Here is a 24322-nt window from a genome sequence, read left to right on the forward strand (position 1 = left end):
AATTTGAATTTTTTGCGTAAGTTTACAACAATTTAGCTATTCACAAATCAGAGTGTAAAATATTCTTTTGGAATAAATGTACCCTGGGATTTTGTGAACTGACAAAAAGTAGTAAATTTCATGCAAAAGTGTAGATTATTTAAAAGTCACATTTGTGAATCAGACCCTAGGAAAGTCGACTCCTTCGTCCCTGCATTTGACAAATCTCAAAGGCTTCTTTCAATGTGCACCGCTCCTAGTCAGCTGTAGTCTACAACTCCAATTTCCCAGATATTTCTCCCCTAAGCTAGCCATATCTGGAGGGACCCACAACATATTCAGCAAAATCGCAAGAATTCTGTCCATGCGGCGTTCAAGCACTCTCTTCACATATCTTTCTCTGGCAATGCTCACAGAATCAGGAATTAATTGAAGAAATTAAGAAAACTCTTTTTTTTCAAAATCTCTGCTGTGGAACATGCTCCTTTGTAAGCATCTGCACCTGCATGTTTAATCTCACCATTTTATTGCAGTTCTCTGTACTCCAACCGTTGGGTGGGCACAGTATCCTGAGACTCTTCTCACACTATATGTATCACTCTGTCTTTAGAGCTACATTGTCTGCTTCCTATTAAGTTACAAATCTTTAATTCTTCTATTACACATTCAATCTTATTAATGTCTTACAACTCCTATTTAGATCATTTTGTCTCTATAATGTCAAAATGTGTCTGTTTTCGATGCAGGACGCCTGCATGAGTGATCGGCCACTGTTTGCGGACAAAATGCTTGATGATGATGATTGCAATTTATTATACACACAGCTACTCAAAAGAGTATCCCGGCATGACACCAGCTAATAACAGAATAACAATTCACAGAATCTGCCCCTTTGCGAATGGGAAAAAGCCTTTTGGGATGTATCATCCCAAAAGGCAAAGTCAAAATGCGAAATCACAATTTTTGCAATTACCAGTTTCGCCAAAAGCATTTAGAGAATCGCAATTTGCACAGCTCTTTCCTTTTACATTGAGTAGCCTGCTCCTTAATGTTGATGCTCACACCATGCATCCATTTCAATTGAAATGTACATGTGTATAACTTCTCAAGGTTTTTTAAATTTGCAACAGTATTTCTTTAAAGATTGAGCTCTACTTCCAAATTTGCCAGAGCTTGAGCCAGAAATTCCTTGGCATGTTTAAATCCAGTCAGGAATCCCTACTCTCAATTTACTACTTTGGAGCAGACAATGCCAAACTTGACTCTCTCTCTCTCTCTCAATCTCTTGAGAGGGCGGAATTTTAGCAATGACCAAAAGTGGCAGCTCTTACGTTATCAAAGCCCTTGTGCGTTAATCGGGAGTGTCCTGGCTTCACCCTACACTATGTAGTTAATTCACAGAAATGGATCCTTCTTCCAACTATTACTTTCTAAAGTGACTAGTTCTCCATATCCCGATGCTAAGGTTGCATGAAGAGGGATTGGGATGAGGGGTTTGTTTGTTTGGGAGGAGGGGTTTGTTTGCTTCTGGTTTGGATTAGACATTTGAAATTCAACATATATCGCCACATTCTTCATTTTGATTCAATGGGATTCACTGGTCCTTTTTCTCCTCATCCTCTCACATGAGATTTGTACCTAGTCTAATCAAAATTTGGAAAAGCAGAATTTGGTGCTGCTAGCGAGTAATTTTTTATTCCATTTATTTTTCTAACTGCTCCTAATATATTTTTATCAGTCAAATTCGTTTGCTGCTACTGTGTATTTGTTATTTATGAATTGGGGTGTCAAAGAGGGTGGATTTGATGATGTTTGGATTACCTACTATCATTCTCAATTACACTTCTTTTCTTCTACATTTCTTCTTTTCCAGTCCTGTTTCCGTCCTCTCTCATCCAAGACTAGACATTGGTACACCCATGGAGCTTCTTACAAGAAGGACTTCTTAGAGAGACAGAGTGAAGCTACTCACAGGTCTCCTTAAGGAAGGGGCTTTCATTTTGTGCATCAACATAGCAATGATGCCTTGCAAGCAAGGGCTTTGGCCCCAATAGTAAAGAATCAACAAAACAGGGCATCAGGAAGCCTTTCACATCCCTGGGCATCAGTGCAAATGTATCTATAGCATTGGTGATTGTTGCACGCCTGCATCTGGGAAATAATAAAGGGCCTGCCAAAGATGGCATAACTTACTTATTGGTAGGACTGGATGAAGAAAAATCGAGTTGGTGTGGTTAACTGCAGAAATGCTCATCCCTGAATGGCCAAAACAAGGAGGCCATGAAGAGGGGCGTAGCTTTGTCAGTGAGATTGGGAGTGTGTGAGTTTCAGATTTTTTAACCCGTTCGATGCTGATGACGGAACCGCTCCGTCATCAGCTGCAGTTGGGCTGTGCTGATGACGGAGCGGTTCCGTCATGGCCCGGCCGCCTGCGCGGCGCGTTCTATTGAGCGGGGAGGGCCATGACGGAACCGCTCCGTCACGAGGACAGCCCAACCGTGGCTGGTGACGGAGCGGTTCTGTCACCAGCATGCGGCCAACGCGCGGCCGCCCCGCCCTGTTAGGGCCGCGGCGGAATAGCCGCCGCAGCGAACGAGTTAAGCATTCACAATGGCATATCGGCTAAATACATACATGAGAAGCAGGGCATGAGAGAGATAACGGGTCAGTGGGAAGGGAGAGCAGTGCGGATTGTAAGCAATACTTAAAACGCAATATTTGTTTAAATAACCAACATTTTTCATTTTTAAGAACTTCAAAGCAGAGAGGAGAGAGAGTGTGTGTTAGACCCTGCAGGTTCAGGCTGGCTGAGACGCATCAGAGCCAGTCAGAATCCACCATTCCAAATGAGTACAATACACTTGTCCGAAAACCAGTGCTCACCCTCAAGTAGCTTGGCCCGAGCAGTCAAGCTTATCATCAGGGCTCGAGTTTAAAGTACTGACACAACAACACCCCTGGCAACACTCTGCCTTCACCAGAAAAGACTCAATACTGTATGTATAAAAACACTAGTTATTATATTACATACACACACACTGAAATCAAAATGAGATACACATTACATATACACTCTAGAGTCAATTGTCAAACTTCTCTATTGAAAAGTGTACATTGTATGTACACTTTAAAGTTATATGTAATTGTTGGAGATTCCTATTGGAGAAAGGTCAACGAGTCCTCACTCTCTGACTACCCCTCTTGACCCAGCCTCTCAGTCCTTCAACTCCAACAGCCAATAATACACAAAAAGAGGGAATGGTAACGGCTATAAGGAGCGCACAGCACAACGTCAAGGTTTATGTAGCAAAACAGATTATCAAGTAGGTGCTCAGGAAGAGGTGGGGGCTGGTTACCACAGTCCCCAAGGCAAACCTAGGTCCAGACAATAATTGTAGTCTTCCGAGCACTCAATATTATCAACAAAAGAGTCTTTATGTAGTTTTCATTCTTTTAATGTTCACTCTGCATCCACATCAAATCCAATTCTCCATCAAAACGATTGCTTGCAACCAACGCGCGTTTCGTCAAGTCCGTGTAGGACAATCTGACTTCCTCAGGGCTAGCTAGTAGTAATTGTCTACCCTCGGACCATCCAAATGATATTCCTTAGAAATTTGGGTCAATTTCCTTCTCTACACGTTCTTGATCATATAGTGGTAGGGTTATTGTATGTATCTCCAGCGCGTATATTTTTGTCCAAATCCTCACTTGTAATCAGTATTTCAATGTATTTTTCCAATCAATTCCTTAACTTGCAGTATCTGTACATATGCGTTTTTTTCTTTCTGTATCTTCAAAATCCTCCGTGTTAAAAAGGATCAGTGACAGGAGTCCGTGTCATTTAGTCAGTATCGTTTTCCGTCTCTTACTCTGGCGTACATACAATAACCCTACCACTATATGATCAAGAACGTGTAGAGAAGGAAATTGACCCAAATTTCTAAGGAATATCATTTGGATGGTCCGAGGGTAGACAATTACTACTAGCTAGCCCTGAGGAAGTCAGATTGTCCTACACGGACTTGACGAAACGCGCGTTGGTTGCAAGCAATCGTTTTGATGGAGAATTGGATTTGATGTGGATGCAGAGTGAACATTAAAAGAATGAAAACTACATAAAGACTCTCTTTTGTTGATAATATTGAGTGCTCGGAAGACTACAATTATTGTCTGGACCTAGCCAATAATACACGTTGACCCGGCTAGCGCCCTGTTGACTAGACATTTGGAATCACCTAACATGGAAAGAAACAGTTACTTAGTTTTGTCCATTCGAATTAGACCTCCAAGTGACTGATGGCACCTGCACAAGTGTAGGATTACTATTCCCGTCATAGACAAAAGGTTGTGACACAGAAAGCTGGGGTGCTACCTGTTCTGGGGAAATCATTTCTCCTCAAGCAAAGGTGTGACGTGCCATGGCGCCCGGACAGTCAGCTGCAGATACCCACAAGACATACGAAACCCCTCAGGTCTCGTCACAGTGTTTTCCACAACAAAGCACCCTGTGGCATGAGTCCAGGGGGAAGGAGCCAATGACCTCGGATAGAGACCGCAATGTCAAGCACTGTTGTCCTCCTGATCTGGAGGCGAAAGTCAATCTCAGCTCTTGGATCTGGCTCCCCCAACACCCCTCGGACACATCATGCTCTGGAGAACAAGTGAGCACAGTCCCCTGGTTCCAAGGAGGGGTCTCTCAGTTTCTGCCACCTTCCCCCGCACTCCTTGAACTCCTCACGTCCCAGCACCTCAGATGGCTGCAAATCCTTGCACACACAAGAGTCAGAGGTCTCCCATTTCCCATGAACCCCTAGTTTATGTCCCTCTATTAGGAATGCACAGATGTGGCTGTCCCCCTAGCACCCAGTTGTGAATTTGGAGACAGGCCGCCCGGGGCACAGAGTAAAACACATCAAAATGCCCACTGTCCGAAAGTGACGTTTACAGCACAGTAATGTTGAACTCTCTCCCAGTACTGGAAATGATTCACCATTATGAACCCATCAATACCAAGCGCTACACTGTTACTATTCTGCCATTAGGAAATAATGATTGACAGCCTTTGCCTACACCCCCTCATGCTAATCAAATGCGAGAAGCAGGCCCCATCGTACCAAACACACCATCCGGTGTCTTTCAAAACTCTTGCAGGTAACACATACACACACCTGACCAACCTCTTCCCAGTACCACATCCTGTCATCAGGGAGAACTCTGATTTAGCAGAAGACATGCAGAACCTTGAAACATAGCTTTCTAAATTCCAAACAGACTAATAGTAGCCCGTTCACACAGGCCCCACCAGGGCAAACCTGTGACACAATCGATGAGCTACTTCCATGGATGGCCCAAGCAGGCCCATGAGGCGCATTCAAGATATATGCCCCTGGTATAGGTCTTACCCCATGACAAGGGACTTACAGCTAACTTGAATCAGCCCATAATATATACAGTGGTCCACAGTATGTATAAGATGAGCACAGCGCTTTGACACAGCACAGCACTCAAATCCTAAGGCTAGCACCCAGATTAGGGGAAACTGGAGAAAAGAAAAAAAGGTCCAGGTAAGGCACTCTAGAAAGGGCCATTTCCAGGACTTTCCTCACCCAGCCAAAAGCCAGGGGAGTTAAATCAATACCTTGACAAACTCCCCTGCACCGAGTGATAGGCCCTGGACAATGGCCCACCTCCCCTGGTGAAACCTGCCAACTCTGCATCCCCTGGAACCTCATCTTACCCATCCCAGCTTTTCTCTGGGCCCACCAAGCCTCCCCTACGAACCCCCCCCCCCACAGGCTCAACCCAGTGCTACCAGGCTCAACTCACTGCTCCTGTTAGCCTGGGGGTCGGACTCCTGTCCTCGCCCCGGACAACCTTAGTTCTCCGGTAAGTAACCCAGAAAAGGAGACTTACAACCGCCAGTATCCAGGACCAGGTTCCTGCCCAACCCAACTGGGGTCATTCTCTGGGAGGGGTGATCGACCTGAGAGCAGGACCTCTGCTATTCTCCCCCCCTATCATCAGATCAGGAATGTCTCCTGAGCCTCCATGATGGGGTCACAACACTGTTGTTGGATAGAATCTGGACAGGGATGATCTTTCTACCCCGAACCTCTTGCTAGGACGTCCCACACCCCTCTATTGAAGAGGGGTACCCCCTGTATCCTGAACGGTGGTGATGCATGTGTCAGCCACCTCCCTCGTTATCACTCCACTATGGAAGACCCTTCTGTTGAAGGCATCCTGATACTGCCCTGACTCCTCCCCGGGTGCTCCCGCATGGAGTACACCGCACCCTGGGGCTGAGTAGTAAGCATTCTAGACCTTGGTCCACCCCTACTCTCCCTTATCGATTGAGAAGAGATATGGCCTTCCCAAACTCCCAACTCCACGGGCAATTTCTCACGCTTATACGTACCACCCTTACCCCTGATGAGGGATGACCGGAGCCATCCATGTTAGGTTCCTCTCCTAGTGCCTGTCCAGCCCCTGCACTTGACCCAGTTGATATACGGACACCACCTAGTGATGACCTAGCCATCTTGGCTTGGAAATCCAACCCTGCTGCACTCAACCCTAGAGCCAACATCCCTTTTCTCGCCTCCATGCCATGCCTTCTCTCTGCTCTTGCCCTTCTGCATTACCATTGGAATCTACTGGGCTCCATCACAAGGCCCCTTTCTCTCCGCCTGCACCCCAGTTTCCTGAAGGACTGACACTTAGAGGCAACACTGCTTCCTGCCTGGGGGGTGCCACACCACATCCCTGTAGCTCTTGATTTTGGAAAGCTTCAAGAGGGGTACCCTGTCATACATTTTCCGCAACTTCACTCTCCTCTGAATCTCTAGGTGCACTTCTGGCCACCAGTCAGACCCTCCGTGACTTTTGCAACACCCCCTTAACCCAGTAGCCTTTAAAAGAACACAGTGGGTCTGTGTGGCATCACCTGAGCTGGGTCACCTCCCCAGATTCCCATTCCTGCTAAACTCCCCAAAGCAAGTATTACGGCTAGCTCTTCAGTCCTAGACATGACTCTTGTGCACACAGAAAGGTTTCCAAATTAAAATGTCAAACCACAGCAAAAAAAAACAACCCTTCAAGGCAAGAAAACAATATTGTATATCAGACTCGTAGCGGACAACTGTGTTGGTTGGGTTTGTGCCAACGTACGTCCTATCCCACCGCTGCACCCAAATGTTAGAGCCAGCGGATTCAGGCTTGCTGAGATGCCTCGGAGTGAGTCAGAATCCGCAGTTCCAAATAGGATGAGTATGACACACTTGCCTGATAACCTGTGCTCACCTTCTGGTAGCTTGGTGCCGTGCAGTCAGTCCTATCCTCAGGGCTCGAGTGTAAAGTATTGGCAGAATACCCTCCTCGCAACACACTGGATTCACCACAAAAATACTCCACACCATATGTATAAAAACACGTAGCTTTATATTGCACACAAACACTGAAATCAAAACGAGATACACATTATACTTAAGATCTACAGTTATATACAATTGACAAACTTCTCTATTGTAATCAAAACACACATTGTATATATATTTTACAGTTATATGCAATTGCAGACTTTCTTATAGCAGGAAGGTCAAAAGGTCACGAGTCTCTGACTACGCCTCATGACCCAGCGCCTCAGTCCTTCAACTCCACCAGCCAACGGTACATAGCTGTCGCCCTGCAGACTAGACAGTGGGAACAACCAAATGTGGAAAGAAACAGTTACTTAGCTTCATCCATCCAGATTAGAACTCCAGGCGCCTGACGGCACCTGCACGAGGGCCAGATCTCTATGTCACCTGTAGACAGGTTGCATCCCAGGCAGCTGGTGCACTTCCACATCTGGAGAATTGATTTCCCCTCAAGAGGAGGCAAAGACCCCTGACAGTCAGCTCCAGATGCCTACAAGGCACACATAACCCCTCAGGTCTTCTCACTGTGTTGTCCACAATGATTCTTCATCAATGTCCCAGCATCAAACCAGAGTAGTATGGTTCCAATTCCAAAAATGTTTCTACTTTTGGAGGTTGAAACTCCAGTAGGTATAGGCAATATGGCATTTGAAAATACAATCAATTCAAAAGGCCACCTTTGACATGCTCAGGCCCTCTATACATTTTGTACTGTCTTTCCATCCTAGCCCGGGAGGTTTATCACAATCTTTAGTGGGGCCAAGAGCCTGCTCCTTGCAGGTGAAAATTCCAACCACACGGAACCATCACAGAAAGGCCTCTCAGAATCAGAGGTCCACAGTTTTCCATGAACCCCTAGTTTATGTCCTTCCATTAGGAATGCACAGATGTGGCTGTGTCATGCTAGCACCCACTTGTGAATTAGGAGACAGGCCAGGCACACAGAGTCAACCAATTTGAAATGCGCACTGTCCCAAAGTGACATTTCCAGCACTGTAATGTCAAGATCCTTCCCACTACTGGAGATGATTTGCCATTATGAACTTATTGATACAAAACATTATACTGGTACTATATTGCCCATAAGAAATAATGCTCAATAGCCTTTCTCTACTCCCCCTCATGGTAATCCAATGCGAGAAGCAGGCCACATCATACAGAACACACTACCCGGTGTCATTCATAACTCTTACAAGTAACGCATGCACACACCTGCCCAACCTCTTCCCAACCTGGCACCCTGTGACCAGGGTGATCTCCGATGTAGCAGGAAGCATGCAGAATCGTGGCACGTAGCTAAATTACAAAGCGAGGAACAGTAGCCCCTGTACACAGGCCCCACCAGGGCAAACTTGTGGCACAATCGATGAGCTGCCTCTGTGGATGGCATGACCAGTACAGCAGGCCCACAGAGGTGCATTCAAAATACATGCCCCTGATATAGGTTTTATCCCATAACAAGGGACTTACAGCCTACTCAAATCAGCCTATCATATATACACGGCTCCACAGTATGTATACGATGAGCACATCGCTTTGACACTGCACAGTAGTGCCAAATACTCTCATGTTCTAAGGTTAGCACCCAGATTAGCAGAAGACTGGGAAGGAGAAAAGCAAAAAGTCGGGGGAAAGCTCCCTAGAAAGAGCCATTTCCAATAGTGTGTATATGGTTTTGACTGTGTGTGCTTGTAACAATCCCAGGTGAAATCTGAGAGAAACCTCACCGTACCAAACTGAAAGCATATGTGTCCAACTGTTTAATACAGAACACATTTACCGTGGGGTGGGTGTAACACCTCTCCCCCGGAAGTTGCGCCCCTGGCCTTGAATAACAATTTAGTGCCCATGTGGACATGTCTAGCACAGCCTCCTTTTTTTAGAGGCATGCCACTAATACTTGCCTACATCCAACCCTTACAGGTCATGTACATGGGAAAATAACAGGGAGTTGGGTGTACATCCCCACCTCTTCACCAAATCAACAATGCCATTTAATGAAAATTACACCAGCGGTGGAACAAGGGTTTATGGGCCCTCATGCAAGCAAAGAAATTGGGCTGGTTTTATGGTAAAAAAAGAACAACTATTTAGGTAAAGTGAGCACCTCACACACCTAGGCCCTGCTGCTGCAACTACAGGACTATTGATATTCATGTCCCTGGGTTGCAGCTGGGAACATTTGGTGATGTACAAAGTTGCCCAGCACGACAGGCTTTTACAATGACAAGTAAATCAACATAATGGTTTGTGTCACTAAACAACACATGAGCAAAACCTTAGTAAAAACAAAAACCTGTGTGCGTGTGTTTCTATGGGGAGCACACGTCTGAGCAAACAACAGAGACCACAATGTTTGAGATAAGGTAAACTTAAAAGTAACATAAGCGTATCTGCGAGAGTCAATGTACAGCAAACGTGAACTGACGGTGGTTATGTACCTTCACCCTAGCAAAAGATTATGCAGTGCTTAATTTGAGCATGAGCATTCCGGTGCTCTGCACTGGCACTTAATTGGTTTCAGTGCTCAGCACCTAATTGTCAACACCACACAGGGGGCAGTCTGCCACAAGGTGGTGCTGCTCATGTAAATTAGAGATGAGCAGTATAACAGTTGTTTAGGAAAACAATATACATAAAAAATGATTAATACCTGCATCCCCAGCCATTCCTTTAGCTTTGGGGACCATGAATAATATGAACTGTTGCATTTACATGTGAGAGAGATGGTTAGTAGTTGTTTTGGTAGCAATGACAGGGGCGATGGGTGGTGCAAGCCACAGTGGCCTCCTGGTAAGAGCCCTGGCACTTAATATTTTACAAATTAAGCACTGATTATGCTAACTTGCCTCTTTGCTCACTAAAATACTCTCTAAAGACAACATTCAGAAAAGTGAAGCATGTAAGAAATATGTATGTTTTCCTCCAGATGACAGTTGTCATGGATGAAATGTGTAGACGTCCAGAAAATGCAGAGAAATACCCATGGCATGAAGACTGTTGTGGTAAAGCACGGGCAGACAGATATGCTTGCTTCAGGGCGCATCAACTTACTGACCCAGATGCGGTACCCGCCTACAAGATACCGGAAGCCAGGGAGCTCTGCAAGTCACATTCGGAAGATAGCATCGCGTTTAAACTAAAGTAAGTACTGCGGGCTTTGCCTTACTCCTTTTGTCCTTCTTCTATGACGCCTGCACTGCCCCATGACATCGATAGTTTCCTCATTAAAAACATGATGAGTGGGTGTATGAATTTGATGTGAAATGCTGAATCGTGTCTTCGTGTATCAAACACATTTAAAACACAATCTGGCTCTTGTTCGGGATTCTGATCATACATTTTAGTCCCCAACGCTCTTGTTTGTTTGTAAACATCTGCTCTTGGTAATTTGATTTGATTTGCATGCGGCCATTTTGTGGTAACCATGGACCCAGTTTCATATACAGTTTCAGCATTAAGTCCATACTTTGAACCGAGTACAAAGTGAGCCCAGTTATAGAATTAGGGCCAAATGTATGAACACATTTTCCCGTAGACACAGAATGGATAACACCCTTTAATAAATCTGGCCCATAGTCTGCTGTGTGTAAAATCTGCCACAAATTGGATGGGGCAAATTTCGGCCTTATTTAAGCAACACCGATCTAAAGAATTCATGCACGATTTTATATAATTCCTCATTCCATGGTATGAAATATTTAATCAGGTAGAAATTGAACACCCACTACTTACCTTGTGCCCCAGTAGCAGTGATTAACAGATGCACTGTTATATCTGAAATGTATGGGTCATTTGTGATTGGGTACAAAGTGTACAATGAAATATGTAAGGGCTCAATACAAAATGTATAAATCTGTTTGCATTTTTTAATACAAGTATTTTATTTTCACAAGAGCAGTGAAAAACTCAATAGTGTTGACTGTTTGGTTGTGATGGCTGCTGAAATCAATCTCCTTATTTCATAAGTCTCTTTTTTGGTCCCCGTCTGCAGACAGCTTTTTTTCCATTGTTGAAAGGCACCCTACGGACCATACCAAAAACTTAGAGTGGGCTTTGGGCCAGTCTATTACTTATCATTGCATGGCTTTCTTGTAACTCTCATTAGGTTGCTTCCTACTCAATGAGTTTCTTTCCTCTTCTTGTTCTTGTCCCACCAATGAAACATAGCTTCTTTACCATCCTTTTGATTGAATGACTTGTATCCTTCCACTGCTTACATTAATGGAACTGCTATTTTCTTTCCATTTCATCATTCCATCATGTGCATTTGTTTTCTTGCTGTTCTCTGCCTAAATGTCCATCCTCCACCACTATGATTCAGATTCAGATTCAGAAAAACGTTATTTCGGCGCGAAGCCATAAAAGTACAATTTAAAAAGACATACATATGACACTGAATTCCAATTGCACAGTAATTTAGACATTATAAAAAACACTACGAGGTTTGATTAACAGGACCATAAACGCGGTAAGTACAAAAGTGTCAGGTGGTTTCATGCCAGAGGGTGACGTATCTCATTTAAAAGGACTAAAAAGTAACAATCAGACAGGGCAAATATACTTAGATAAAATAATATTTAAAACCAGTACAATAAATAGTATAAAAAGCAGTAAAAACAGGTAAAAAATAACTATATATATATATAGATAGATATATATCTATCTATATATATATATATTTTTCTCTTTTCTTCTTTCCCTTTCCTTTCTATGCAAAATCTTTCATGGGTGATGGTGCAGTTTTAGAGCTAGCAACAGACTCATTCAATGGACACGCTTAACTTGTACTACAACACTCGTTCTCGATAATGGCTCTATGCATATGCCACATTGCAAGCAAGAATCTGGAAGTTGCAAAGACAATTACTGGGTGTGTCTCATATTTTAATATCCTATATGTCTCAGTGTGATCTCTAATTCCCACGTTCCTACGCAACTGAAGTACCCATTTGGACCTTATTAATCCGGCAGACGAGGAGAACATGGAGTTCTGATTCTTTGGTCAAACCACACCCAGGGCAGTTCAACTTGGGGTTCCCCTTCCATTTATTAGTGAATGCTATCAGGGGAAGCACACCATGTCTAAGTTGCAAGAACAATTTCTTGGCAAGAAATGGTTGGATGTTATCGAGCTCTAATTCAAGTTTATATTGCTGTTTGACGTCCAGTAACCTTGAGGTCTAAGAGCAAGAATTAGTACTCTGCAGGAGTTGAGCTAGTTTATGTTCTTTAATGGCATACTGAAGGAGCAGGTCTCCTCAGGCACTAACCACATGTTTGACCTCCCCAAGGTGAAACATGTCTTACGAATATATGATAACCATGGGATGTTCCTTGCTCCTAAGATAGACATTAAGTCCATCAGTTCCTCCCTGTAGTGTAGTATCTCAGGCGTACTCCATAAGCGGCGCCAAAATAAAAGTGGGCGAGAAGCAATTAAGTCGCTATTCTGGGCAATCCCCAGGTTCATCCTCAATGGAGTCAAGTGAGTGCTTTTCGGTAGGCTCAAGAGTTGTCTGAGAAAAATATTCTCAGTTGTAGAAATAGCATTAGAGGGGCAAAAGCCCCACAGTTCCGCACCATAGAGAGATGCTCCCCTAGCCTGAATTTGATAGATTTCAGCAGGTGATCCTACAGCTTTTAGGGAACAATTTTTATAAACTTTGAGAATGCCCCCTATAGATTGTGTGAGTTTTAGGTTTGCTTTCTTTATCTGAGTCCCCCAATCCATCTTGTCATTGAGTGTAAGGCCCAGGTAATCAAAAGTAGAAACCCTTTCTAGGGGCTTGCCATCCATTAGTGGCTGAGGGCAATTGCTGGTATTCGCATGGAATACCATACATTTCGTTTTTTCAATATTTATCACCAAATCCCTCAGCTTACAAAATTTACAGAACTCCTCCAGTACACGCTGCATACCCATAGGGGACTTGGAGAGTAGCAGCATGTCATCCACTAACATAAGCGTGGGAATTTTACGATCAGCTAACCTTGGTGAGTCTAGATCTTTTACCGCAAGCAGAGTGTCTATTAAACCATTTAAAAAGAGAAAAAACAGGGTCGGTGCAAGCACACAGCCCTGTCTCACCCCTTTCTCTACTGGGAGGGGAGCTGACAATTCCCCATTCTTACCATATCTAATTCTCGCATACGTATCCTGATGCAGAAGCTTCAGAAGATGGCATAAGTACACTGGTACTCCCATTTCCAGGAGGAAGGCACGCAGCTGGTCTCGCTGCACCATATCGAATGCGGATTTAAGGTCCACAAAGGTTAGGTAAAGACTGCCGCCCTCTAAGGTCACTGTTTTCCAGTGGATCAGTTGCAATCTAAAAATCTGGTCAATAGTTGAAGTTTTACTTCTAAACCCAGCTTGTAGAGGTGTTAAAACATCTTTTTCCTTGAGACTGCAATCGACCCAAAAGCACGTGAGCAAATAACTTTTATGTCACGTCAATTAAGCTTATTGGGTGGTAGTTTGCTGGATTAAGCGCGAAGCCCTTCTTATAAATCGGGATGATTTCTGTGCCTACCCAAGTCAAGGGTAGCGCCATCCCCTGTAAGACAGCATTAAATAACACCCAGAGATATGGTACCCACACAGATATCTCATTCTTAAATAAATCGCCAGGAATTTTATCCAGGCCGGGTGCTTTGGCTGTGAGCATTTTACCTAATGATGCAGTAACCTCCTTTAAAGTACTAGTAGGAACGCTACTATCCTGGGGGGTGTTGTAAATAGATAGATCCCTAGTTGAGACAACTTGGTCCACGGGTTTGGAGTATAATGATTGAAAATGCATCCTCCAGACTTCCTCCCCCAGGTTCGGTTCAATTGCTGAGTTGCCTTCGGACTTCCCGTTTCTCACTAAATTCCAAAAGCCTCTAATATCTCTATTAACTAAGGCCATTTTAATTGCTTCCCATCTGTCTAACTCCCATGTTGACTTTGTTTCAACCATGATTTTTTTATATACTGCCCCAGTTTCCTTGGTAAGCTGAATGTCCTTGTCTTTTACCGCTAACACCAGGTCACTTTTAGAATCCCTACACTTTTTGTTATCCCAAGAGTGTCTGTTTTTATGGTCTGGACATTTTTTGAGCTCTCTTTTATAAAAATGCACTGCTAATTTAGAGAGCATTTCCTGGTGGTTCTCGCCTATTCCCTGCAAAGAGTCCAAACCTTGGCCATTAGCAAATGTTTGAAAGGCAAAATCCAGATGGGGAATAATTTGTTCCTAGAGAGTAGCAACTTTGTCAGTTGACTGTACAAATGTTAATCTGCAGGACTAGGGGGGTGCCAAACCCTCTTTCACTGGCCGCGAATAGATGTTAATATTGACAATTTTCATGTTGTTAAAAAAGGTGAGGAGAATACATAGAATATCTGGGGATGATGTATCTATAACTTTGATCTTGCAACCCAAATGAATGCCAACCCAGAAACAGAGACCACCCGAGTGTCTCCCCCTGGGACCCTGAGTAGCTGGGAGAGAGTATGCAACATACCCCACTCTATATAAAGGCTTCCTTGACCAGGTTTCCTGAAAAAGACATAGCTCATGACAATCTATATAGGCTTCCCAATCTGGAAGATCCAATTTTGAGTTGAGGCCTGGTATGTTCCAGGGTAGAATCTTGGTGTTCCGCGTACATACCCACCATGCTGTACTCCCTGGTAGATGATTTTGACCTGCTCATTTTGCCCATTATATACCTGTGTTATATGATCTGAATTTCCTAAGGGGTATCCGGTGCTCCAAGGGTATCTACCAGAAGAACTATCTCAGAAGAGACTTCAGATGATTAATCACCGGTTTTGAGTCCTTCGGCGAGGTGGTAAATAGACAGTGAATTTTGTACCAAGTTCAGGTTATCATCACTGGGGACTAGTCAGTCAACCAGATCCAGAGGACAGAATCGATTGCTTACAGTTATGTTCAAATGCTCTCTGTTGCCCCAATCCTGGCCTATATATGGCACAGCGCTATTCTGGGTACGCAGTTCCCATTTTTTATAGACACTGCCCACTCTATCTAAGAGAGGGCTTGGGGGTGTAAAAATAACCCAATGGAACTGTCTGAATGCCTCCGGTCGCTGGTGTTGAACCCCAATTGAGAATGTGCTGAACCGCCCTTCTGTCTCTGAAATTGATTATGACGCAGTCCCCTACATTATCTTTGTGTCTATGCCCGAGCCAATTAACTCTCCTAGTAAATAAAATTTCAGTCTGTACTTGGCATGGGAGAGGTCTGTTTTTACTCAACCAGTGCATAGTTTTATTTTTCAACTCAAGGTATATTTCCTCGCGACCGGCTCCCAGCGGTGGTACTGCGGTAAAAATTACCACATATAGTGATGAAGCTGGAGGCAGGTCTATACTGGGATGACAAACATTAATCGAACTTGGAATAGGTGAGATTACTTTACTTTAAGTTGTCATCACTACTGTCTGGGTCTGCTGCTTATCTGGTCTAACTATGTTGTGTGTCGCAACCCTAGAATTGAGTGTATTGCCAGAAGAGTGGGGCGCCCTGGTGTGGGAGCTACATACAAGTTGATTCAATCTGGGTGGGCAGTTGGTCATAATGGGCAGATTCAGTTGTAGAGCATTCGTTGGGCCTTCGGATATAGACTGCTGAATACAGGGAGGAAGGGTGACCTGAGTTCATTGGGGGAAGTGGCCCTTTTTGTAGAATTAATAATATTGATTGTATTCAGGGCAACATCAATTTTAGTTCCCTGTGTATCCATATGTGTTTTTAGTTTGTTGATGCTTTTTACTACATCTCTCATTTCAGATTTTATTAGCTGGTCTAAGTAAGATTTCAGCTCCATTTTCAGTGATAGGACCCAGTCCAGGTGATCAGAAAATCTATTGTCACTAACGTCAGGGTGTTTGTCCCCTGAAATGTTAGTGGCTTCTGTCCCAGGGGGATGTTCCTCATATATCCCAGCCCTATTTGCAAGGGGGGGGGCTCCATTCCTTTTCACCCTCTCTCCCGTGCCCGCCCTACCAATTCTAGTTGGGGCCATGTTAGCTTGTGCCGGGGGTATTTCTAAGGAAGTAGGAAGAGCTAATGGTTGGGATGGGGTAGGGGTGTCTAACTCCGTGGACTGTGAGGTGCTTATCATTATTGGGGTTAATGAAAGACGCCTCTCTGTACGTTCAATTTCGCTGGAAACCTGTTGTAGCATTCTATCAATGGCGGTGGGCTGGTTAATGGGGTTTGGTTGGGATGTTTCTGTCTAGTATTAGGTTTTAACCGAGGGGGAGTAGTCTTCCCCATGGGGATTTCCTATCTTAAACCAGACAGAACCTACAAATGTAGTTACAAATAAATATAAATGCAGTAATATAACAAACGCAAATTCCCCAATGACTTAATTTATCATATTATCTGTACGATAAGTACTCTCTCAAGTCCCCAGTTCCGAAAGTTGCTCCACAGAGGCTAATGTCCTATAGATAGTACTCACTGCATGCAGATGAAAGGGGGGTGGCCCATCCCAGCCTCGTACAGTCTCGAACCGGCTCAAACGGGCACGCCCTTGGCCTGGGCTTGGCCTGGCACGCTCGTGCGCGTCCCGCCCCACGGGGGTGTGACGCGTTTCTTATTGCGCCTCGTCCCGCGGTCTCAGCGTCACTGGGTGCACAGGGCGCTCGGGCTTGTGGGGGATGTATTCCCTTGGAGTGCCGTTCCCTTCACGGCGAAGGTTTGCAGGTAAATGCGGTGCCTGGAGAGCCGTTTCCCTCACGGCAGCAGAGGACATTTCGGTACGAGTGGCCGTTTCCCTCACAGTGGCTGTTAGTGCAAGAAACAAGTTCCCCGACACCCCAGGGCTGCAGCGCAGTTCTTATCGCGCCTCGTGGCGTGTTGTCAGCGTCCATGGGTGCGCAGGGCGCTTGGGCTTGTGGGGAATGTATCCCTTGTTGTGCTGTTGCCGTCACGGTGAAGGTTTGCGGGTCAGTGCGGTGCCTGAAGAGCGTTTCCCTTATGGCAGCATAGGACAGGTAGGTACGAGTGGCCGTTTCCCTCACGGCAGCTGTTAGTGCAAGAAACGAGTTCCCACTATGAGTGTTGCTCATCTGTTGCTTCCCCACTACTCCCAGACGATTTTTCTTAAACCCCCCATACAATTGCAAGTTCACTGTTCTCCCCCTCCCTATTGCTCCACTCTGCGACTGCACACCTCATTCTTATATCCTGCCAACCTCTTGCCTGGCTGTAACTCCTTGGCAACATTCACTTTTAAACAGCTCTGCTGCCCACTCCACCACTGCACATAAACTCTTCAGACACTACACTCCACCACTCCTTTGCCTCACTACAGATGTTTTTTTTTTAACTTTTCCCCTTCCTATTTGAGAAAGCCCAGCAGCTACAATCTTCTCCTGGGACACAATTTTTACTTAAAGCGTTTGTGTGCACATTTAACCTATTTTTTGCATCCATCATTTGGTTCATTTAATAAACAAGCATTAGCAATACAAGAGGTTTCGCGTTTAGGCAAGTTTAAGCGATTGGCATTGTTCATGACAATGCATTATATTTATGTTTTAAAAACCATAACATAAATAAAAGGCATTGTCATTTACAATGCCAATAGCTCAAAATCTCAATATCTATTGCCTTGAAAATGCAAGGCATCACAGACAACGGAAGGGCGGGCGTGTGTGGTCGAAGGCACGGACAGCAGGATGGCGGGGGACAGGGAGGGAGAAGGCATGGACATTTGGGTAAACAAGGTATGACAGCGGTAGGGAGGGGGAGGTAAAGAAGGCACCGAAGCACGTTGTGTCTGCAGTTAGATAAACTGAAAAAGAAAGTGCTCACAGTCTAAATACCACATATCGTGTAACGACTGAAGGAAAGGGGCCAGTTGTCATGGGAGGTGACAAATGAAGAAAGGCGGTACTAAGGAGGGACTAACAAACCTATTTTCAAATCAGAAGCCAGTATTTAGGACAGACAATAACACTAGCCAATGGCAAATATAGACTGAGAGTGGGCAATCTTCTATTCGCTACTCCACAACAACAAGTCATGCAGAGCAGCAAATAGCCTTAAAGAATGTGGACAACAAAGTAATGGAAATTATTTCAACGCTGCTTTCACAGCACAACAATGACCTCCTGGATCCCTCCCAAAATTGCTTCAGGACTGGACAGAGTACGGAAGCAGTGCTTTTCGCAGTCACTAAGCAACTCTGTAGTGCCTTAGTTGAAGGCTGTTCTTCAGCCCTGATCTAATTGGATCTGAGCACTGCATTTGATAAGATGCCTCACAAAATCGTATGCAGTCTGGTGAGAGTTTCCTCTGGAGAACCTCTGCAGGGAGTCGCCGAACCACTGTGCAAGACAACCGTACAAGAATCAATCAAGTACACCCGACATAAACCACACTAGCAGCCAAGAACAAAAAATATATATGTCTAACGAGTTGCCAACACAATGATTTCCAAGTCAAACACTTGCCCACTCATAGTCAACACCACTAAAGGACAGGTAGTTACGAGTGGCCGTTTCCCTCACGGCGGCTGTTAGTGCAAGAAACGAGTTCCCACTATGAGTGTTGCTCATCTGTTGCTTCCCCACTACTCCCAGATGATTTTTCTTAAACCCCCCATACAATTGCAAGTTCACTGTTCTCCCTCACTCCATTGCTCCACTCTGCGACTGCACACCTCATTCTTATATCCTGCCAACCTCTTGCCTGGCTGTAATTGCTTGGCAACATTTACTTTTAAACAGCTCTGCTGCCCACTCCACCACTGCACATCAACTCTTCAGACACTATACTCCACCACTCCTTTGCTTCACTACAGATGTTATTTTTTTACTTTTTCCCTTCCTTTTTGAGAAAACCCAGCAGCTACAATCTTCTTCTGGGACACAATTTTTACATAAAGCGTTTGTGTGCACATTTAACCTATTTTTTGCATCCATCATTTGGTTCATTTAATAAACAAGCATTAGCAATGCAATAGGTCTCGCATTTAGGCGAGTTTAAGTGATTGGCATTGTACATGACAATGCATTTTATTTATGTTTTAAAAACCATAACATAAATAAAAGGCATTGTCATTTACAATGCCAATAGCTCAAAATCACTTAAATGCAAGACCTATTGCATTGAAAATGCAAGGCATCACAGACAACAGGAGGGCGGGCGTGTGTGGTCGAAGGCACGGATAGCAGGATGGCGGGGGACAGGGAGGGAGAAGGCACGGACATTTGGGTAAACAAGGTATGACAGCGGGAGGGAGGGGGGAGGTAAAGAAGGCACCGAAGCACGTTGTGTCTGCAGTAAGATAAACTGAAAAATAAAGTGCTAACAGTCTAAATAACACATATCGTGTAACGACTGAAGGAAAGGGGCCAGTTGTCATGGGAGGTGACAAATGAAGAAAGGCGGTACTAAGGAGGGACTAACAAACCTATTTTCAAATCAGAAGCCAGTATTTAGGACAGACAATAACACTAGCCAATGGCAAATATAGACTGAGAGTGGGCAATCTTCTATTCGCTACTCCACAACAACAAGTCATGCAGAGCAGCAAATAGCCTCAAAGAATGTGGACAACAACATAATGGAAAATATGTCAACGCTGCTTTCACAGCACAACAATGACCTCCTAAATCCCTCCCAAAATTGCTTCAGGACTGGACAGAGTACGGAAGCAGTGCTTCTCGCAGTCACTAAACAACTCTGTAGTGCCTTAGTTAAAGGCTGTTTGTCGGCCCTGATCTAATTGGATCTGAGCACTGCATTTGATAAGATGCCTCACAAAATCGTATGCAGTCTGGTGAGAGCTTCCTCTGGAGAACCTGTGCAGGGGGTCGCCGAACCACTGTGCAAGACAACCGTACAAGAATCAATCAAGTACAACCGACATAAACCACACTAACAGCCAAGAACAAAAAATATACATGTCAAACGAGTTGCCAACACAACGATTTCCAAGTCAAACACTTGCCCACTCAAAGTCAACACCACTAAAGAACAGTAAATATCCAGTCAGCAGGAATGCCAACTACACCCACTGCCCAGGAACCTCAGGCCCACAGAGGTAAGCTGAAAAGGAATTGTGCAAGCAACTGGTTATGAGCCCAGAGCATATCCCCGACAAGGTATGCAGCAACAGCTTCACTACACCCTTCTCAAATAGTGAACAGCAAGCCAATCCTCATTAAGCCAATACGGAACACACAAGTCATCCAGTTAAGAGTGGTATTCAATACCCCTTTCCACGGCACAGTCCGACAAAACAGCAATCACACAATTCATCTATCCACCTGTAATAATCGCCTCTTTAGATACTGGAAGCCCACCCCTAGAAAAGGAGGAACAAAGTATACCCCTAGATAGAGGGGTAACACAAAAAGAACATTTCGTCTATGCAGGAGTAAACCATGCCATACTGGGCAGCTCACAGGTTATCCCACCCATCCAAAGCAAAGCAGCATGCCCAGTACAAGATGAACCCAGTCTCATCATTACTCCAAGACTGTACGTGAGTGCCAACAGCCATGAACAGCAACACCCATATCAATGGCAGTTACATGCACTCTATAGGACTTAGTAAGGGGCAGCCAGAGCAGTTACCATATGTCCCAAGGTCTCCGTTAGATGATCTTGAAATGGAGAACTCAAGGTCAAAGCTGCACCATCTTTCCATACCTCATATACATCATGCCAAATGACTAGGAAATAAAGGTTAGACCTCTAACTAGCAACAACGATTCACAAACAGGCAAAAGTAGCAATCCTCCATGACCAAAAACAAAGAACTTCCATTGAAGTAATTCACAATAACCAAAGTAAAAACCGGAATGATATAGTATTCCACCTGCAAACTGAACTAAACGTGACAAATTTTAAAACTACTAAAACTTTTTTCTTTTTTCTAACCAACAACTCGAAAAGACAGACACTCACAACTACATCAAACCGCACAAAAACTAAGCCCAATGCAGCAAAGCCATAAACGTAAACAACTTTAAGCGTTATATAGGTACCACAGTCATTTTCATACAGAGGGTAATATTACACTTTACACAATTCATGCTCGGTTACTTAGTACGCTGTTTTTCATCCAGGTAGGCCAGTGCTTCGAATGCAATGAGATTTGCTTCTAAGTTAGTGTCTTTGCAAGTCTTTTCAAACAATGTAACCCGCCATTACTTATTTTTAATACCAGCCCCATTAAGATAGTACCTGCGCAAGATGAACGATTTCTGCACAAAGCAACGTTTGGTGGTGTTTGGCAATATTACAGGTTTGTGCGCCCTGTAAAAGAAAGCTCCTCGAGCTGGCATCTCTTGTGGAGAACATCTATCAGCAGACTGCCTACTCCAATGAGTCCCATCTACAGTATCTAGTAGGTGGGCTTCCGAGAGGATTAAAAAGGAGCTTGCCATCTTCACGAGGGCCCAGGAATATTTTACAATAAGGTGCATCCCGAGAGGAGGCAACGGATGCAGGACTGGTGGAACAGGAATGAAGTTCACCCCAAGGTGTGTGCGGAAACTGCTGAGTCATGGCTCCTCTGATGAGGAACACCACAGGCCCCAAAAATTAGTCTGGACAAACACTGCCGCCACTGCTGCTGTATGTGGCTGGTATAGCGGGAGAAGGGCATTCACCATGCACTGACAGGGTAAAAAAATGACACCCACGGAATCAGGCAGTCAAGAAGTGTGAGACGACTCAGCGGATGCACCACATCTCTAGGAGTATGCAGTCTCCCTTCTTCCTCAGACCGGCCATGATGTGCTTCTTGTTGGTGCTCGTGCCTTCCTTGCCGCTGTCTCTCCTCTCCAGTTAGTCACCCCGGTGGCCTCTGGTGTTGGCCCTCTTGGCTTCACTGCTCTGCTGGAGGGAGGCTTTCCTCACCCTGTGCAGGTGCGTTATGTGCTGGGCTCTTCTCTCAGCCCCTCGGGCGCCCCCTATGTAGAGCTCCTGGCTCCTTCCATTCCAGCTAAGATCCTGGGGCGTCCAGCATCCTGGACCCCCCCGGTCAGGTCACCACCCCTTGTGTCTTTGCCCGGAGGCGCCCCTACCCCCGTCTTGGTGCGTGGGTCCGGGGATGGCACTGACAACTGGCCATGTGTCTCTAGATGCGGCCTGGTCAAGGCCTCTCCACCCAAGCGGACAGCCCCTGGTGTGCTTGATGCCGGGGCCTTCTCGTGGCCCTCTCTTCTCAGCCCCGTCTGCGGTGGCCGTCTCTCCTGTCACTGCGGAGGCGGTGGCAGTGCCCTCCTGAAGCCCCAAGGCCTGCCGGACGCCTCCTTGGCCAGTGCCGTGCCTTGGCCACCTTCAGGAAATTGTCACTCCCTTGGGGCACCCACTTGTCCTTCTCTGTGCCTCTCGCCACTGTCTCACCTCCAAATGGCGCCGGCTGCCACCCGGTGGCCGCCTCCCCTTGCTGAGCAGCCCCCCTACTCCTCACCTCCCTGCAGTCCGCCTCGTCTCGTCGTTGCAGGGGTGTCCAATGCACCAGCTACCCCACTGGGGAGAGCGCTACGAGTCTCCGCCTTGTCGGGAGGCTCCCGACACTGCCGCCAGCTGTAAGTCCTCTTGTCTCCGGTCTCGATTTTTGCTCCGCTGCCGGCACACCACTCTTGAGCTGCAGGGCTGACAGCGTCCCCCCGCTGCGGCTCGCGGCGCCTCTGAAACCTCTGGTGGAGGGCGCGGGAGCCTCCAGCGCCAGCCCGATGTCCGCTCTGAGCCCCACAACCACTGGGCCCCTCTGTCTGGCCACCTTGCGTCCCCTTCACCAGGCGCGTTCTGCGGGTGCCATTTCGCGGCCGTTAGCGGCTGTGTGTACTGCGCTCCTTCGCTGCCCTCCTCACGACCGGCGGTCACTGCAGCGGCCCAGCAGCATCCTCTAGATCTCCCACCCCTGACACTGCTCCGTGGGGGGAGGATCATGCGTTTAACAGTCCACGGAAGGGCCTGGGTCGGGGAGCACACAGGACTTGCGAGTTTCTACGCCACCATCTTGGCCACGCCCCGCCGCCATCTTGGCCATGCCCCAGACTTTTTTTTCCCCATCAAACTAGCAGTGGCGGCTCCACTATGGGGGCGTTTGGGCGCCGCCCCCCCTGCTTTCTCGCCGTGCGAGAAAGCAGAAACAAATGGTAGTTATTGCCCTAATAACTACCATTTGTTTCTGCCTTCTCGCCCGGCGAGAAAGCAGAAGTTCCTGGTAGGGGGTGGGCAGATTTGCTCGAGGGCAGGGGGAGTGGCTTTCCCACCATTGTTCATATTGACTGTTTGAGGCCGCCCAAACAGTCATTATGAACAACAGTGGACAAGCCACTCCCCCTGCCCTCAAGCAACTTCGCCCACTCTCCCTGTTCTCTCAGTATGCTGCAGCATACGGAGAGAAAATGACGCGGGTGGGGCAGCGGCCTGACCAATCACAGCGCTGAGCTGTGGTGGAGGGGAATGAGGCTGCCTGCCGCCTTCCCGATGACGTGCACAGTGCAGCAGGAATTGAAAAACAGGATGGCAGGAGTCTCGGACCGTAAGTATACTTTAATTTATATATATTTGTTTCCATTAAACCCCTCCCGCCTCCCCCCTCATCCCCTCCGGTCGTTGGGACCCCATTCCCCCCCCACCCGCCCGTAATGCCGGCCGCGACTGAGTGAAGCACAGCAATGGATCTGGGCCTATAATTAGGGCAATAACTACCATTTGTTTCTGCCTTCTCACATGGCGAGAAAGCAGGGGGGCGGCGCCCAAACGCCCCCATAGAGGAGCTGCCACTGGTTACACACCAAGCATCAGGCAGCAATCGGTGGAACAGCTTGGAACTGGGAGCCACCCTTGATGGAGGTGTTGCCTCCTGTTATCGTACACAAGAGAAGAACTTAAACTGATATCTTTGGGAGAAAATACTAGGAT

General features: G+C 45.9%; 1 protein-coding gene across 1 annotated transcript in view; it reads left to right on the plus strand.

The window, feature by feature from the left end:
- Positions 1-24322, plus strand: part of LOC147727443 (serum albumin-like) — a 217678-nt gene that overhangs the window by 24576 nt on the left and 168780 nt on the right. The window contains exon 4 of the mRNA XM_086961515.1: positions 10330-10544. Within this exon, the coding sequence (XP_086817641.1) occupies positions 10330-10544 (215 nt within the window). The remainder of the gene's footprint in view (positions 1-10329; positions 10545-24322) is intronic.

Source organism: Lissotriton vulgaris, chromosome 3_1 (genome assembly GCF_964263255.1).
Source record: "Lissotriton vulgaris chromosome 3_1, aLisVul1.2, whole genome shotgun sequence".
NCBI lineage: Eukaryota > Metazoa > Chordata > Amphibia > Caudata > Salamandridae > Lissotriton > Lissotriton vulgaris.